Source organism: Opisthorchis viverrini (assembly GCF_000715545.1).
Source record: "Opisthorchis viverrini unplaced genomic scaffold opera_v5_28, whole genome shotgun sequence".
Lineage (NCBI taxonomy): Eukaryota > Metazoa > Platyhelminthes > Trematoda > Opisthorchiida > Opisthorchiidae > Opisthorchis > Opisthorchis viverrini.
In genome coordinates, this window is record NW_008751684.1 from 2,169,484 (window position 1) to 2,187,415 (window position 17,932).

The window sequence follows — 17,932 nt, forward strand, 5'->3', positions numbered from 1 at the left end:
GGGCATAAAACGACAATTGGGTTCTGTTCGGAATGCCCGTTTCACCGATTCGAAGAGCAGCGGTCCCAAAATCACCTGTTTCCTAACAGACGGTGAGGACGAGAAGGGTGATTCCGATAGGAGTTAATAGCGAAGCCATGATTGAAATTGGATGCACACTTACTTATAGAAGCGGTTCACATGTCCCTTGTTGAACTCCAATGACACAGCTGGAAGTTTAAACTTTGGGAAGTGTGCCTGTAATAAAGATACATGGTAGTCCAACTCAGCAACCGCTCTCTTGTAGTTCACATCCGAAGAATGGTCAGTGCATTTGGAAGATCGTGTGAAGGCTGGAATCGCTGAGGAAAGAACGGACTGAGGGGGCGTCTTAGACGAGTCGGTCGAAGAGAGACTGCCCACTGATTCTAGTGGGGTAGTTACGCTGGATTCGGAGGCATACTGAAGAGAGCGTCCTGCACGTGCAATTGAGTGAAGTTGAGCCGAGCCAGTCGGGGCCACAATTACATCATAGTCCCCGAAAAAACTGACCAACAAGTTGTTCCCGTCCACGGCCATCACCTTACCCGGCCATAAGGGGTAGTGCAAGAGGCGAACCCAAACAAGGGGATGAACCTGGTCCTAAAGAACGCAAGAATGGTTTGTAATGTGATAACGTGCTTTGGACAAAGGTAAAATGGATACATAAAATGTCCTCCTACTATTACACACTACAAGATATTTCTGGAACTTGCCCAGTTTGGAGAATCTATATTGAATACCTTTAGAGAAGAGTTAGGCTCTATATCAAGCTGACGTTTCACAAGCCCTAGTGGTTTGTGGTCTGTATCATTCATGAGCTCAAGTCATGGGGTCTGAGTATTTGAACCGACAGCCGCCCAACATCTTCCACCGGACCATTTGTTATCATGACAAAGTTACGCTAAGACCAAGAATTTGTTCCAACCATGTCCACACAGTTTGATTGGACAATGTTTAGCACTATCAGTTCCATTTACCGGTAGATACGTACGGTTATGCGTCGCAATCACTAAATAAGATAGGTCGTGTAAGATAGTGAACCGATGGTTGGGACTTTGCTGGCGCAAAACGGGCATTTGTCCATAACACTCAGATCAGACGCGTGGTAGGTCTATCATCGATGAGCCATTGTTAACGAAGGACGAATGTGGATGGGTTGCAAAAGATAATGCACGTAAATTTTAAGGTCACGCCCCAAGCATCATACGAAAAAAGTGGCGTAGGAACAGTACCTACTGATGCACAGTAATGACACAATATGCGGGCCAAAAAAGCCCCTGAATGTTATCTCGAATTGATAGGTCAAGAGGTGTTCAGTGTAGGCAGCAGTCGGCCGGTTCGTTATGGAAGTGAAACACTGGAAGAACAGGCAAAACACACCGGGTCTGTTTGGATAAAGATTCCATACTACATCTTGATCAACCAAATCAACTAAGCTACACCAGGTAGTCTATCCTGAAAATCGATGAAAACGGGTTGAGCAGAGTACTTGGACTCAAGATATAAAAGTCAACAATGAATGGGAATAAAAAGGCATCGGAAAAAGATGTTCCTCACGCAAAGTTTGGTGAACCACCAAGGATCGATGTTTTCTGAATTTGTTGCATCCGTTGATACTGCGGATTGATCGACAGCACCATCATCTCGTGTCGCAGAGTCAGACTGAGCCTTTCCAGCAACAAAAGTGGGCAGCCACTCATTTGCAGAGAGAAGCGGAAGAGTCGTGGAAGTTGAAGGCAGGAGGAACATTGCTACCATGCGGTTTTCATAACACACAGGACAGGCCTTCATTAGAGCCAGTTCTCGTTGGCATGCTCGATCGAGGATGCGAGCATGGGAAGTCAGTAGAGAGCTAGCTGTGGGTGCACGTTTGTGTAAGGAGTGGAGAAACAAGAAACTAGTTAGGAGAACAGCATGGTAGGAAAATGAATCTACCACATTTCAAGAGTAGTACGTTATCGTCTCATCTCTTTTCTCCCATCCAGCCAATTGTATGGACCTTTCCGAAGCCTATTACTCAACTGCTAAACTTTATCTTATGACGTAGAAAACGAAAGCTCTCCACATCTGAGTCAGGAAAAAATCGTTCATCTGTAACATCCTTCTGGTACCTAGCTGTCATGCCACCCGGGGAAAAGCATGAGGACTGAGGTACTCCAGAATGCCCAAACCTAGGCAGAGAAATTCGAGAGGCAAAGGTCGGGTTCGAACCACATCTCACCTCAACAAAAAAGAATAGTCATTTCATCCTTGGTTATTGAAAAACATTACTTTGGTGTATTTTCTATCAAACTGGTTAGTCTCCATGTGATTCTCGCGATTACAACATGGTTCCCGCATCCATTTCGTCGATCGTCTGGAAGATGTCTTAACTCTGATATAGTGGATTCTCGACAGTTCCTCATCAATGAATATGATGTCCCGTTTGAGTTATCACGTGGTCCTTCGTCAAACTCGTGTAAGTGGGATGGGTTCAATCACAGAAGCTTCTGCATTTTCAGTTTTACGTGAAGAGTACGTTGAGACAGTTGTTTGACTCACATGGCACAAAATATAGTAGCGTTCAGGGCGTACGACACCTCTGATGCCCTTGTTATCACACAAGAAGTAGCTCTAAGTAGTCGCTTATTCTTTTGAAACAGCAATCTGATGGATTGGTAGTTTGTCTCCGTTTGCTTCTTATTCCAAAACTTTGGTATGCCAATGTTTTATCCATTCAGACTCGGACACCAGTTTACCCCAAGTCATTCTCTAAATGAATTGAAATAATGACTGATCTCATGGGTGAATAACAACTTATGAATGATTGCATACAGTACGCATGACATCAAATTTCTACACTTGTTTAAAATCTCTCAGCTGTAACACCCTTCCGGTGCCTAGCTTCCATGCTACCCGAAGGAAGCACGAGGGCTGGGATACTGTCAGGTTGCCGAAGCCTAGACAGGAGAAGCCGAGATTCAGAGGTCGGGTTCGAACCACGGACCTTCAGGTCAGTAATTTCGCGCTCTAGTCACTTGAGCCATCTCGTCCCCCTCTACACTTGTTTAAGGCAAATCTAACCCTAAGCATCGCGTGTAGGAAGCTATTACGTTCACAGGGTGATAGACTTGATCAGTTTTGATCGTAAGAGTATTTGACAAACTCATAGCACTTAACCGCAAAAGTCTACTTACATCCAGTAACTATTAAGATTTTGGCTTCTAGTATAATGAATGCAAGAACAACGGAGGGAAAAGCATGAGGACTGAGGTACTCCAGAATGCCCAAACCTAGGCAGAGAAATTCGAGAGGCAAAGGTCGGGTTCGAACCACATCTCACCTCAACAGAAAAGAATAGTCATTTCATCCTTGGTTATTGAAAAACATTACTTTGGTGTATTTTCTATCAAACTGGTTAGTCTCCATGTGATTCTCGCGATTACAACATGGTTCCCGCATCCATTTCGTCGATCGTCTGGAAGATGTCTTAACTCTGATATAGTGGATTCTCGACAGTTCCTCATCAATGAATATGATGTCCCGTTTGAGTTATCACGTGGTCCTTCGTCAAACTCGTGTAAGTGGGATGGGTTCAATCACAGAAGCTTCTGCATTTTCAGTTTTACGTGAAGAGTACGTTGAGACAGTTGTTTGACTCACATGGCACAAAATATAGTAGCGTTCAGGGCGTACGACACCTCTGATGCCCTTGTTATCACACAAGAAGTAGCTCTAAGTAGTCGCTTATTCTTTTGAAACAGCAATCTGATGGATTGGTAGTTTGTCTCCGTTTGCTTCTTATTCCAAAACTTTGGTATGCCAATGTTTTATCCATTCAGACTCGGACACCAGTTTACCCCAAGTCATTCTCTAAATGAATTGAAATAATGACTGATCTCATGGGTGAATAACAACTTATGAATGATTGCATACAGTACGCATGACATCAAATTTCTACACTTGTTTAAAATCTCTCAGCTGTAACACCCTTCCGGTGCCTAGCTTCCATGCTACCCGAAGGAAGCACGAGGGCTGGGATACTGTCAGGTTGCCGAAGCCTAGACAGGAGAAGCCGAGATTCAGAGGTCGGGTTCGAACCACGGACCTTCAGGTCAGTAATTTCGCGCTCTAGTCACTTGAGCCATCTCGTCCCCCTCTACACTTGTTTAAGGCAAATCTAACCCTAAGCATCGCGTGTAGGAAGCTATTACGTTCACAGGGTGATAGACTTGATCAGTTTTGATCGTAAGAGTATTTGACAAACTCATAGCACTTAACCGCAAAAGTCTACTTACATCCAGTAACTATTAAGATTTTGGCTTCTAGTATAATGAATGCAAGAACAACGGATGGTCGTAATAATATTGCACGCAATAGACCCTTGATTAAACCGCTTACGAATGAAAAACAAGATCTCCTAAGTGGCTGCAGTCACCTTGGCTCAACCTCAATGCAGGAGAAACGTGCGGGACAAGGGACAACCAAGAAGTTGAGTTGAGAGTATATATCGCTGGGGAATGGAAGTTAGTCGTCAAAGCATACCTGAGAAGCACTAAGTTGTGAGGGACTTCAATCAAGCTAAGCAGATCGAGCATCTTTAGCTATGCGTGACAAGTAGGAATATCTTTTAGTGTTGCTCTGTCGGACTGCCGCAGGGCTCCTTCCAGACGCGGTGCTCAACTTAGATGTTGTATATAGTGACTGGTAAATACCCCAGCTAGTAAGTGATGATGGTCTACGACATTTCCAATAGGTTGCCATCAACTCCCAGACCAGCAGTTTTCAGACAGTATGGTATACAATTTCGGATCAGTTTTTTGGGAAGCTGCTAAGCAGGAGTCATACAGCCACGTTTCTTTCATTTGTATTGAGTATTTCAGAACACCAGCAATGGCAGCTTGCTGCGCAGTCTTTCTGAGTGTTTGGTTGTTGCAGTGGCGCCAGATCGAACGTAGTTCTTTAGCGGAGAAGGGCTTCCTTTCTCGTGAACAGATGGTTAGGATTCATTGGAATCGGTCAGTGGCGGTTAAAACAGAGCCCGGTGAAATTAATATAGATGAGGAATTACTTGAATTATTGCAAGGTGTAGCGCTCACACGGTTTCCGTTGGGCTGTACTGTCATACCTGGTGATACTACTCAGTTACCCAGACCGAAATGATTTGTCGTTTTTGGGAGCCTAACGGCAGTCTACGAAGCCATGGTTGAGGAATCCAACTCGCAGGATAGCGAGATTCTCCCCTCCAGGAACGTATAGTCAAGTGCGATCTGTAAGTCTCAGAAGGCAGTTGGACAGCACAACCATAACAGCCGTTGGATCCCCAAGTTGGATTCCGCCAGGTCCGACAGAGCTGATTCATGTTTCGGCGGTTGGAATCGGGGTTTAGTTAAGTACCCATGGACGCTAACAATAGACCGTTAACCAGATGATAGAGCCTTTTATCTTAAGGAAACAATACCTCTGCTGGGAGAAGACAGCGATCAGGACCTCAAATGACCGCAAATGACATCTCACTGACGCATGGCAACCGCATCAGCCTAATGATGGAGCTATAGTGGGGGGCTTCTACTTGGGAAAATAGTCAGGCATTGAAAAGCTACGTGATTAAAGGGGAGTATAAAATCAGATGGGCGAATTATTATGCTGCCAGGGGTGGATGTTAATCCTAGACAACAACCCCTACTTTGGACAAATAAGAAAGGATGGAATCGGGAGAATGGTATAGCAGACTGAGTTTACTCAATGGTAAGACTGGTTGGTCAGTGATGTAAATCGAATTCTTCAACTGTGGCCTTGACTTCTGGACCAATTTTAGGAAGCCGACAGGCACGCGTAGTACCACAAAGCACTCTAGGTATAAAACACGCTCACTTAGTACTGACCACTACTACATGTTTCATTGGAATCTTACGAGGACCAGATGATTCACTACTATGGGTTAACAGTCGCTATGGGAAGCGTCCCATCTCGCGTTCCGGGAATAAAATCAGGAACAGATTGTTTGGTTCGATTGAATAAAATGTTTGCATTTCCAAGGTCTGTCCTTTGGAGGCACTGCTGCACAGCATTAGCCAACCTAAAGTGAAGTCATGGGGTAAGGAAGTTTTTCATTTCTCCTGGGAAGTGACCTCTATCCTGATGGATTTCAAATTGAACCGTGGCCGGTAATTTGCACTTTTGTGAACTCCCTTTGGGAGAATCTTTCTTGAGAGAGAACAGACAATGTGATTCTTGGCTTCGTAGTTTTGGTTGACTTGGTTTCGTAGGATCCAGCCCAGAGACGCAACTTCGAAACTAACTTGTGACTCAAATAAATCAGCCAAATAGATTCAGTATCAATAAATTCGAAACTATAGGAACTGCACCAGATGGAAAGTTGCCAAAAAAGGTAACAAAACGTATATTGTTACAGCTTGTGGAGTTGACAGTTTCCTGGCGCTGCTAAGAGAATAGGCAAGTCAACCAGGAACCTCAAACAAATCGTTGTATGAAGCGTGACAGATGTGAGACAAAGGTTGCTTCGTTATCGATTGGAAATTTCATGCTCAGATGCTCACTCATCATGGATGGAAAGTGGCAATAATATGTCTACAGGCCACATGTGCCACTAGTTTCTCACTTTTTCTTCCATTCATAAACACATGTGAACACCCACAGCATTCGCAACCCCAAAATGACTCATCGATCTGTGGGAGAAAAATGCCTACGACGACTGTCATGTTGAAGGAACAAGTAGTAATTTGAGCACGAGAATTTATCACTACACAAGCGAAAGTAAGATGCACTAAAACAAGGCAATCAATTGAACTCACTGCCATTGAAAATTGTACAGTCGTGCAGTATCCAGCGGAAATCACCAAGGAATGCCTGGGCAGATGCATATCGGCCAGTCTTGTTGCGCTAATGAGAAAATGAGACGAATGGTGGGCAATATAGGTGTTTGATTAAAAATGAGACGTGTGTCGTGGTGTAACTACACACATGACGCCAAGTACTTCAGAACCAAACTGGAGAAGGTTGTACGCAGTTCAAGCCCAGCAGATCACAAATCACTCTTTCCTGGCATTACAATGGGTTGGCGGTTGGTAAAGAAAAGCTACATTTCAGCGCATGCTTCACTTCTTTATTTTGTACACAAGATTCGGCAACAATCAGAAGTTGTGAGCACGGTTGCAATTCCCAATTATAAAAGCCTTCCCTCTGAGGGCACGCCAAAAAACTGCGTTACACCTACCCAGTCCCTCCGACACTCATGGGCACGTGAAGGTCTACGGTGAATACTTTTTTTGAGTTCAGCAAGGGAATTAGTGTTCGTCAGGGTCGTCTATTTTCAGCTTTTCTATCCAAATTTGTCACTGAATACACCACAGAACTTCTGGTGTCAGGGTTTCTTTAAGGGATGATTACAGTGACCACAAGTATGCGAATGATACCGCGCTACTTGGATCAGATTAGGCCCAAACGCATCTAGAAACACGCCTTTCATCTTCAAAGTGTAAATCGCTACCCCAAAACCGGGTAGATACGACAACAACCAAGGCACCAGTAGTGACCGATAAGTTCACTTACCTAGGTAATTGAAACTTGTCAGATGACAGCAGTGCTAAAGAAGAGACCGACGCTTCGTTGAGCGAAAACTAATATACCAGCGGTCCCAAACTTTGATGATCACCCCGCAGTAGGGTGAGTACATGATCAGCTGGCGGCGTCAGCGGGAAAATCAAATAATATGGGTTGATGAATAACGCAGATTACCCAGACGTACTGTGACGTTCTAGGTGAGCCATGCCATGTTGGAGTGGACGGCACCTGAGAGAGTGAGCGATGACGCATTCTCAGGTAGTAGGTCAACTGATATTTCCGGCTGTTTGTGATCTGTTTGATGGGTGAGCTGAATCCGCGGAGAGCAAGGACTTATGAAACACGGTAGGCCAAGAAACACCGGGTTTACTCATGTCCGGCTATGATGTGGAAAGAACTCCACCACCAGAAGGCAATTAATGTCTCCTGAGTAATACTAGTGATTCCATGTGGCGCTGGGTGAATTAGACTATCGGGAAATGACGTGCTGTCGGACATTGCAGTTGCTTTGGATAACGACCCCGTTACAAAGATCAGAGTCCCAGTTACTTGCGGTTTGCACGACGGACGCCAAACCCTTTTGTTACGTCATACCGTTTGACCATTACCCAGCTTAATTTGCCGCCTCGGTAGACGAAAAACTTTCGTGCAGGCTGGCTGGTTAATTTTTGTTAGGTGGGTTCGCTTGAGCTTTACATGGCACTTCTATTTACTTTTCTATTGTTAACTTATACTAAGGGGGGTTCATTTTGTCGATTCTATTTGGTGTCTATAGAATTTCTTGCTTTCGGCCATTATTCAACCTTCACTAACCACTTAAGCACATTCTCACCTTGACACTGTGCGCCTAGTTCAGTAGAGTCGCCTAGGCTGACATATTGTGACCCCTTGGCCTCGATTCGATATAGAACTTGGGTGCGCATATCGCTTCGTATCTACTTCGTTTGTCTGGGATCACCCTTGGAACCGGAGTCAAGTAACACTGTGTTTGGAAGGCATAATCCCATTTATCAATCTGTTACTGTAGTACTGAATTCGAAATAGCTCAGCGGTCAAGATTCGAAATCAATGCCTGGAAATTCCGTATTTTAAACCGAACCGAGGCAACTCGACTGCTGTTGTTCAGCATTGGGCGACCTCGCAGTAGCTCAGCGCTAGGTTAGCTTGCATAGGGCGGCATGGTAGGTGGGCACCGAAAGGGTTTTAGGGCTAAACGGATTGATCGAATCGATGTTGTATTATGATTACTTTTGCACCATTGATTAGTTACCACCTGGGCGACGCGACTTTCGAGGTTGTGTGATTCACCGTGGAATATCTTATCCTTGAGGCCATCAATGATCCCATGTATACAGATGATGCTCGAATGGGAGGGCGACGCTCGGGCAAGAAAGTGGTGATCAATCCTCGACTGGTGAACGAACACGGTCGACCGCGGCTTTTAGTTAGCCAATATCTTCCCCAGTGTGCAGGCCAGGTCGACTGAAACGGTGCGCTCAAGTGGCAAATAAGTGTGGAACCTGGTTGAGTTGATGATTGTTCCGTTAAGTCAGTAATGGCGAACATAGGAGGCCTAACCTAACTGAAGAATCGTTAGAATCAGTGGATTCATGGTATAAATATTGTAGAAACACTTCCAAAACGGCGCGTTGCTTCAATACAAGCCATTAACCATCAGAATTCTGTTTCAAAGGTTCTCTGAAACCCAAAATCTCCTCGCAAAAACGAGGCCAAATGTTATTGGGGCTTTGGAAGCTGACGTCACAATGAACATACGACGTCAGACTGGGAAGCATGCACAAACTGCACGAAGATACTGAAGTGATGATTGATGACGGAACACCACTTATAAGGTTGTTTAAAACTCCCCAACGGCCCATGACTGCTTCCGCCCTACTTGAAACTCATCAGGCAGGCGAAGCCCTCAAACAAACACTTTCTGATCACAGTAGTATGTACTGAGGCATGATTAACTGAATCTCCTGTCATTGTGAGTATCTCTGAACTGTACGTCGCTGTGTAGCTATATGAACCCGACCCTTGTAATGGTTGTCACAATAAGCTGTCCATTTGATTCTGTTTATTATATATATTTCGGCAGTCTAATGGAATGTGGAAGCCTGGAAGGCAAAATATGAGCATCTCATGCCCTGCAAAAATAAAACAAGTCACCTGTAACAAAAGAATAAAAATAAACCGGAGTGCTGATGACCATGCTGAATCCAGATAGCTCAGCGATTGGAGCGCAAATTTACTGACCGGAAAGTCCACGGTTAGAACCCGACAGCTGCATCTCGAATTCGTCGAAATATGGGTAGTTCGGGTGTGTTTACTGTTGTTTGATCAGATAGTAGTTGATCTGTTCGCCGAGCTTGGCAACTGATCTACAAACGTTTCATCCGCAGTCGAGGAGACATCGTCAGTTCACAGTTGAGTGGGTACTTTCTCAGTGCTTAGTTGCGTTTATATAGTTTTTGAAGAACATCTCATATCCTGTCGCGTGATTGGTTAGTCGGTAAATACCTTTCTTATAGTATTATTGTCCCAATCATGGTCTGTACGATCCGTATTCGATTGGTTGGTTGGATGGCTGTTTGGGGGTGTTGCAGGTTTGTTTTCGACTAGTCCGTTACCGGTTTGTGTTGCGTTGTGGTCTCTCTTCCTTAAATTTGGTCAGTTATGATGGCGTTTATATTTTTGATAGCTTTCTTACTTCAGGCTGATTCAGCCTGACTGTTTGTCCGTATCTGTGTTCTGTAGTTCCATGGTTCTTCGGCTTGCAGTGGTCGATAGACTGGGTCGATTTCTGTGTTTGTTGATGGCTTTTTCAGTGGAGTGCCATGCTTCCATGAATTCACGCTCTTTCTTTGTTCTCGCTTGAGCCAATATGCGGACGGTGTTCCAGTTGAATTTGTGTCCATTTTGATCTTCGTGCTCGGAGACGAGTAGAAATTGGTCGTGCCTCCTGGCTGAAATTTTGTGTTCATGGATTCTGGTAGAAAGCTTCTTTCCTGTTTGCTCTAGGCAGTGCTTGCCACAATCTCCGCACTGAATCTTGTACACGACGTCGGTCCTCCACATTGCGTCCAATCGTCTTTTTAGGTTTGATAGTGTTCTCCGTACGTAGTTTGCAGGTTTGTGTTGTACTTGCATAGCAAGCGTGCGGTCATTTCTGAAATATTCCTGATATATGGAAGTGTGATCCGTTTGCCTTGTCCATGTGCTGTTGAGTTGGCCGAATTGAGTTTTTCGAGAGTCCGCCAGATGAAATTTCTGGGGTATTCATTTCTGTGAAGAGCTCTGTACAAGCGTTTCCCTTCTCAAACAAACAAAGCTGCATCTGAACGCTTTTCAAGTATATTGAAACTCATTGCAACACTACGGAGCCAAAAGTCAGAGAAGACAGGGTATAAGGTACTCTTCTCAAACTATATAAACACAACTAAGGATGGACGAAGTGCCCACTCAACGGCGCACTGACGTTGTCTCCTCGACTGCGGATGAAACGTTTGCAAACCAATTGCCAAGCTCGGCGAACAGATCAACTACCATCTGATCAAACAACAGCATCTCGACTTGCCCTGTCTACGCTTGACCAACCCAGCCCTCGTGCCTCCTTCTGGTGGCATGGCAGTTGGGCACTGCAAGCGTGCTACAGCTGAAGGAATTCGTAGTTTGAACCACGAGAAACCCCAACCTATCCTGGACAATCCACACCTCGCTGGTCCCCTTCGCCAACTACGAACTCCGGTATGTTTACTTATTTCCCTGTGATGTTACCCTGGCTTCAATAGTCCGCTCGCCAAATATCTTACCTTCGCCAGTTGACGAAACATGTCAAAGTCGACAATCTCTGATCACAAGTGAGTGGGGTGCGACTGATTTCAGCAGAAAAATCGGTCACAGGTCTAACATGGTACACCCTAGCCATTGTATGAGTAGATTCCGTACTTCTGCCGTCGGAAGAGTCACGCCATCGTTATTCCACAGAAAATCGTAGTCCGGGGTGGGTTTGCAATGGCCATCCGAGTGAGTTTCTCACCAGCGTGACCAGATGAATACGAGTGCATATGTACTTATTTATTAGCATAACCAATGACAGAGGGAGCGAAAACCAAAGTCCTGAAAAGCCTGTACGAAAGTGGAGCGCCTGTTTGTGAAGGCCGCCCAGTCGTCAGTCTGAATGTCATTGGAAACAGGCTACTACTCTAATTGAAGTAGTGTAAAAATGAAAATGACAGATAGGTGCACACAGGACACCAAAGCTAAGCATGTTTACCTCATACAATGTGCGAAGGTCCATGGGATAAGCAATGAGGTCCGAGTAACCAACAACTTTTTCTGTATCCACCGGTTCCCGAAAATGTTCAGCCTGACAAAATAGATGTATGGAGACAACAGAGAAGCACAGGAATTATGAGGGTACTTTGATGCTTGATTCCCAGTGCAGGGACAGCAACGCCGGCAAGACCGTTTACAACGCAACCTGTACAGAGTCACACTGGGAGGGATAAGACAAAACTAGTACGATCTATTCAGACCAACTGGATGTAAATATAACTAAGTAGTAAAATGATGTCATCTGTAGTAAAAGTTGGTTGGAGATTGGGTTGCTTAGATTCCTTCCCTTTTTCATCGTTTTCGAGAGGAACCTGGCAGTTACTAAGATTGCTACATTAATTCTATGATGTTAGTTGTGCAAAGATGGGCGGTTAGCCCTGAAAATACCTCCACTCGTGGCACTACCCAACCGGGAAATTCCGATAGGCGGCTGATGAGTTGACACAAGCACCAGTTTGGCGTTCAGGACACTGACCAAACTAATCAAACTGCTCAAGCCTGAAGACGATCGCCTGTTGAACGCGGGTAACGCCTCGGATCTCATAAACACACGGCTTTTGATGGGAGTAAAACCCGAGTTTAGTGGTCTCTCCCACTGGTATGAACTGACCAGAATAAGTGCTACAGAACGGGAGGATGACTGTTCAACTGAGAGTGATGTGAATACAAATTCTACGAATCCTGAATTTGATACGGGGCCGGGAAAAGAAAAGGGTAATACACAAGAGCAGAGCAGTAACAGCAAGAAAAATTACCTGCCTCACCACCGTCACGGTCATTGGCAGCAACATCAGACAAAATCACCGATGCTTCGCTGCCATACAGCTATGTCAATATATTTCAATGAAGCCTTATAGTCGAAAGAAAATAGGGCAGTTTGGGGACCTGGGGCTAAACTATCACCGCCATCCGGGGTTCATACACCTCCAGCACTCAGTTAAATAGTCTTGGTAGGAACTGAAAGCAGGAACGCCACTGACACCGACTAACCACCATATCGTCTGGTGGCTCCAGCATAGGAAGCATCACATGGGCCCCGTTCCGAAAGGCGAACAGCACCAGTGGAACCCAAACTTTTCGTGCAATATTTCGATAGCTTCAGTCACGTCTAATTCTGTCCACCTCTAGGTTTCCGCCCCTCCAAATTAGGCACGGAAAACAGTGCTTGTCTCACTGGGTGCTAACTCGGCCCAGCCACCTTAGCTTGAAGCGCTGGATGCATTGATTCAAGGAGTTACTCTCTGATCCACCAGAAAACCCGCTCTGTGCTCAGTTAACTACGAACTCGCCCGTTCCAACCGATTCCAGATAGAGTTATGAGATATCGGCAGTCAAATACCTGAAGATGTATCAGATCCTCCTCCCGGAGCGAAAGTCATCCAGCAAAACAGAAATACAACCCCTAGTCTGATACATGCGTCCTTCGAAGTCCAGTGAAATAGCTTTTTCACACCACACGTTAAGATCGAGATAGCTGAGCGGAACTTACTGACCGGAAGGTCCGTGATTCGAACCCAACACTGGTATCTCGACTGCTACTGCTCAGGCTTAACCAACCTGATAGTATCCCAGCCCTCATGCTTCCTTCAGGTAACATCGCCGGTACGCACCGAAAGGGTGCTGCAGCTGATAGATTATTTGGCTGATCACGCCGCAAGTGGCGCAAATTGGCACATGCAATTCTGGCATTCTAGAATCGTGCGTTCACCTCGTCTGTCACACTACCACCAGAGATCACGAGATACGTACAGTGTTCCACTAGCGTCACTCGCTGAATTCTCAGATATATCTTTCAAAGATTATACGCCCTGAAGCACGGCTTTGCACTTTGTGGGTACGAAATACATGTTCGACGGGACGAACTTGGTCAGGTCTCGAGTAATACTTGCGCCTCCAAAAACGAGAGCAAATTCGTTTGCATATTCCAGGTCGATGACGTTCTCGCTAGCATAGATCCAAAAACCAGGGTTTCCGAGAATTTCTAGCGCTTGCCTCATTATCTTATCAGTGATAAAATTGAAAAAAAGGAGATATTAGACAATCTCATCCAACACTACAGCCGTCCATACAATACTACAAGTACGTGGATACAAACAGCACATGTTATTCACGAAATTGCGGAGCATACACCGTTGCGCAAGCGTGTTGAAAAAACATGACCGGTCTAGAAAATCAAGCGCACTGTTGAAGTCGCGGAAGGCCAAGATTGTAGGATGCCTATACGCTGGAGTTTGAAAATGTGATTCACACAGCCCTTGTCCGGCCGGAATTTCACTTGCTATTCTCGGGACCTCTCTTTACGCGCGTCCGTAAGACGATGTAAAATAAACAACACAGCGGGGGGGGGGGAGCATCTGTGATTGCAGCACTCACCGCGAGCACCAGTTTTGAAAATGGTTATCGCTATCTACTCACTCCAATTGGTTAAGACGGTCACTTTCTCCCATATAGGAGCAAATAAGTTGGATAAGCGCCAAGTGAGGGATTCAACTCTATCTTTGAACAGAGCCGGTCGGAGTCGGGACCAGCAGCTCCGCGACGCTTGAAAGACAAAAGGCATTCGCTTATTTCCAAGGGATTTCCAAGCTCACCGTCCAGGGCTGTGTTGCCGGTCGGGAATCCGGCCAAGTAACTGCAGATGGCCAGTTGAACAGGTCTTGAGCGAAACGTTTCCCAGCAATAAATCTGCCGATTGTCACCAAACTTTTTCGAAAACCAGGTCTTAAAACTGTTCAGCCCAATTACTAAGGCACTCTCATTTTAAAAGATGAGCAACTCTTTGCTTATTTTGATTGTTTGGCTCACCGGAGGCTTAGTTGAGCCGTTCCCATATCAGCTGGAATGGTTTACGCACATTCCCAGAGTTTCCCGTCCCACTGTCTCTTAAGACTTCTGGATCCACTTAACTTCTTGAAAGGCGCTGATGCTCTTTTTCACCTGTCTTACAGTTCGTCTGGCGTTACTGTACTCCTAACCAGGAGGAACGTATGACCGACCTTCGAGTAATTTTACAGTGTTGCACGATATCCAGTCTTGTTGGTTGGATCATTCCACAAGCGTAGCAACCAGCATCTTGCACACATCAACAGAAAGTGAGCCCGGTGTACTTGTCCGGCTTGTTTCAGAGTGCAAAAGTCAAAGGCTACCAGGTGGAATGGGTGATGAGGATTGAAGACCAGTTTCTATGGTCGTGAAGACCAAGTGAATTGCGGATATCGCACCTAGTGGCAATCGGCAGCGCACAGACCTGTCAGTCCTTAAAAATAAGTCTACGCAGATGCCGCTAGGGACCATGCGAGGAGGGGGAGAAGAGTGAATGTGTGAAAGAGAAAGAAGGTACCAAAGGTAGCCTCTTTTGCCTACTCACCCTCTTGTGTATAGCAAGTAAGGTGGCCGAGATAGTAGCATATGTGATGGCCGATGTGGCACGAGATATTTGTAAGTGTGGAATTCAAAATTGCATGTGGGTTGGGATACCCCTAGAGCGACCACCCTCAGACAGGAGAACGACTAGTGTCCTCATGCGTAACCTCTGGCTCAAAAGTCTAACCGCAAGGCAGTGGTAGGTGTAAGACTGTCAGAGCAGCCTTCATTTTTAAGGAGCAAGTCGCCACACATGTTCCAACCCCAAACATGGGGAAAGAGAAAACCCCTACTCGTTAACCAGCCTGTTGTGAGAGGCTGTGTGAGTATCACATGTACACTCCAAATTATACCTCAATGGATTATGGAGCTGCACAAACCATCACGCCATGGTATGGTCCAATCTCTTTATGACCAGTCAGCTGGCTGGTACTGGGATGAATCAGGACTGCACTGAAAACACCAGGATATGAGCAAGTCAGGAGATCAGAGCTGAACGTCACAAAAGAACTAACTTAGGACGTGATGAGATATCCCGAGAACCACTGGTACTCATTTATCACATAAAAACAACGAACTCGGTATATATAGCTATAAGGGATCATTTTGACAGAGTTCTCTAGGTGGTTCAACTGGAGAGAATCGCTGCATATTTTTAACGCACAGCGCCAATTTTTAATATCCAGTTTAACATCTAAGCCTTCAAAAGCACCGCTTTCACCTGTTCCCGACAAAGATCATCGTGAAATAGCTTTAACGCATTACCATAGCGAGCCACCTTGTCGATTCCTGGTTGCTTTGCACAACACAGTCTGTGTTGCCATAGCTAGCATGTTTCGTAGAACACAAACATGACGGGAACTCGGGAACTGCACCTACCTGATGAGCCCCAAGAAGAGCAGAACCGGTCATGGGCTGTCGAAAAGTTTTCAGCAACCTTAGAAGCGTAGTGTGTCTATAGAATTATAACTTGTTTACTTCACCACGTAGATGGCACCCCAATAGACTAAGATGACAGTCCTTAATAAGATCAAGAGAGGATTCATTACTATGGCAGCTACTGGGACTCAAAAACGCACTCACCAAAACACTGACAGTTCCAGAATCATCTTGCCTTGGACAAGAGGATAGTAGGGGTTCCCTAGAGTATTTCTTCACCGGTCGAAGTGGACGACCACTAGATATCGGGCTAACCAGGAAGACAAAGAAAGTAGCAGAACTCTGTATCCAATACCTAGTTAAGTCACCATTCCATTTTTATCCCTCAAGTATCAAATATGAGCAATCTTAACTATTCTATCGCAATGAACAAGTGTTCAGCTCCAATTGTCAAAATACTGTCTGGAACGAGAGGGGGGACTAACTAACTATGGGCGAAAGCGGTCTGCTATTCAGCCTAAGGAGTAAGCGCTCTGTGTCCCTACATTGCAGTAGGAGCGTCCACGCCAGTCGATACCAGCTTGTCGCCAGTAAAAAAACTGTGCACTCATCGCACCAGTTGAGTCATTAAGATGAAAAACTCCATCACGTCTTGGAAAATACGATAATTATAACGAACTTACTTAACCCAATTTTAACCTACCCATTGCTGTATGGAAAGCCTGTTGATGAGGAAACAGAGCATACGTTGTAGTCGTTCTTGGGTGACATTCCGCCAATTCGGCTGCTGATACCACACGCACTCGGATACGAGTAGGTCCTGGCACTCCGGACAGAGCCAGGTTTCAGGGAACCGATCCATGCATAAACACGCAGGATGATACACTCGAGGACAGTAACTGCAAATAACCATCTAGATACGACGGGGAGGAGAAAGGAGATAGTCTGGACATAAGAGATGATTCAAAAGGAACCTCAACCTCCAGCTCTTAACGAATATTATCGTAATATTGTGGAGAATTTAGGAGACAAAATGGCGTTCGATGTCGGACCAAAGTATACGAGTGAATGCAGTCTTTCTAAGCTACTGCCATATCATTAAGTAGCGACATTTAAACGTCGTTTTCAATACATATCAATGACAGTTGGACCAGGTGTTTTGTAGTCTGGATCATTTTTCGGCCTAGGTTGAACCACTTTCCGGAGGAAACCGTGGAGCTCGTTTGTAGATGTTCTGTCCCATTGTAAACAGCATTTATGGTAAGCAAATTTAAGTTGTGAGGAATCAAATCAAACTCGAAACAATAGGTGACCGGAACCAGTTACCCAACAACCATGGGGCAATCATGTGCGCAAGCAACAAATAATGCCTACCTTACATTAACTCCCCGATTCCGGTAAGAGACAAACTTAATGAACTTGAGATCGCATCACTGTATGCATCTGCGTAGTGAAAGTAGATCAAGCGCACACAGATCACAAACGATAGTGACTAAATACTTGGATTCTCCGAAAGATTTCGGAACAAGAATCAAAATGAAAGGCTATACAGAGAGGAAGTATTAAGCGTCAGCATGCATCAAGAAAATGACAGAATTACCAGGAAGAAAAGGGTGAAAAACAACCCCGTTTTATAACCTTCGAATGGCCATAGATGCACATGGCAAGGAGAAGAGGAATACAACTTCCGGTAGCAGATGGTTCCTCGGGCAAAACAACTTCATTTTTCTAAGGATTTACATTTGGTCCAACGGATACCAATTCT

The 17,932-nt window shown here is 45.2% G+C and overlaps 1 protein-coding gene across 1 annotated transcript in view; it reads right to left on the minus strand.

Annotated features, from left to right (window-relative positions):
- T265_02358 (hypothetical protein) overlaps nt 1–17,932 on the minus strand; it is a gene marked incomplete at both ends in the record, with an annotated part of 62,576 nt that overhangs the window by 33,788 nt on the left and 10,856 nt on the right. Inside the window, 3 exons of the mRNA XM_009166572.1 lie at nt 164–621; nt 1,579–1,877; nt 14,517–14,646. Coding sequence (XP_009164836.1) covers nt 164–621; nt 1,579–1,877; nt 14,517–14,646 — 887 coding nt within the window. The remainder of the gene's footprint in view (nt 1–163; nt 622–1,578; nt 1,878–14,516; nt 14,647–17,932) is intronic.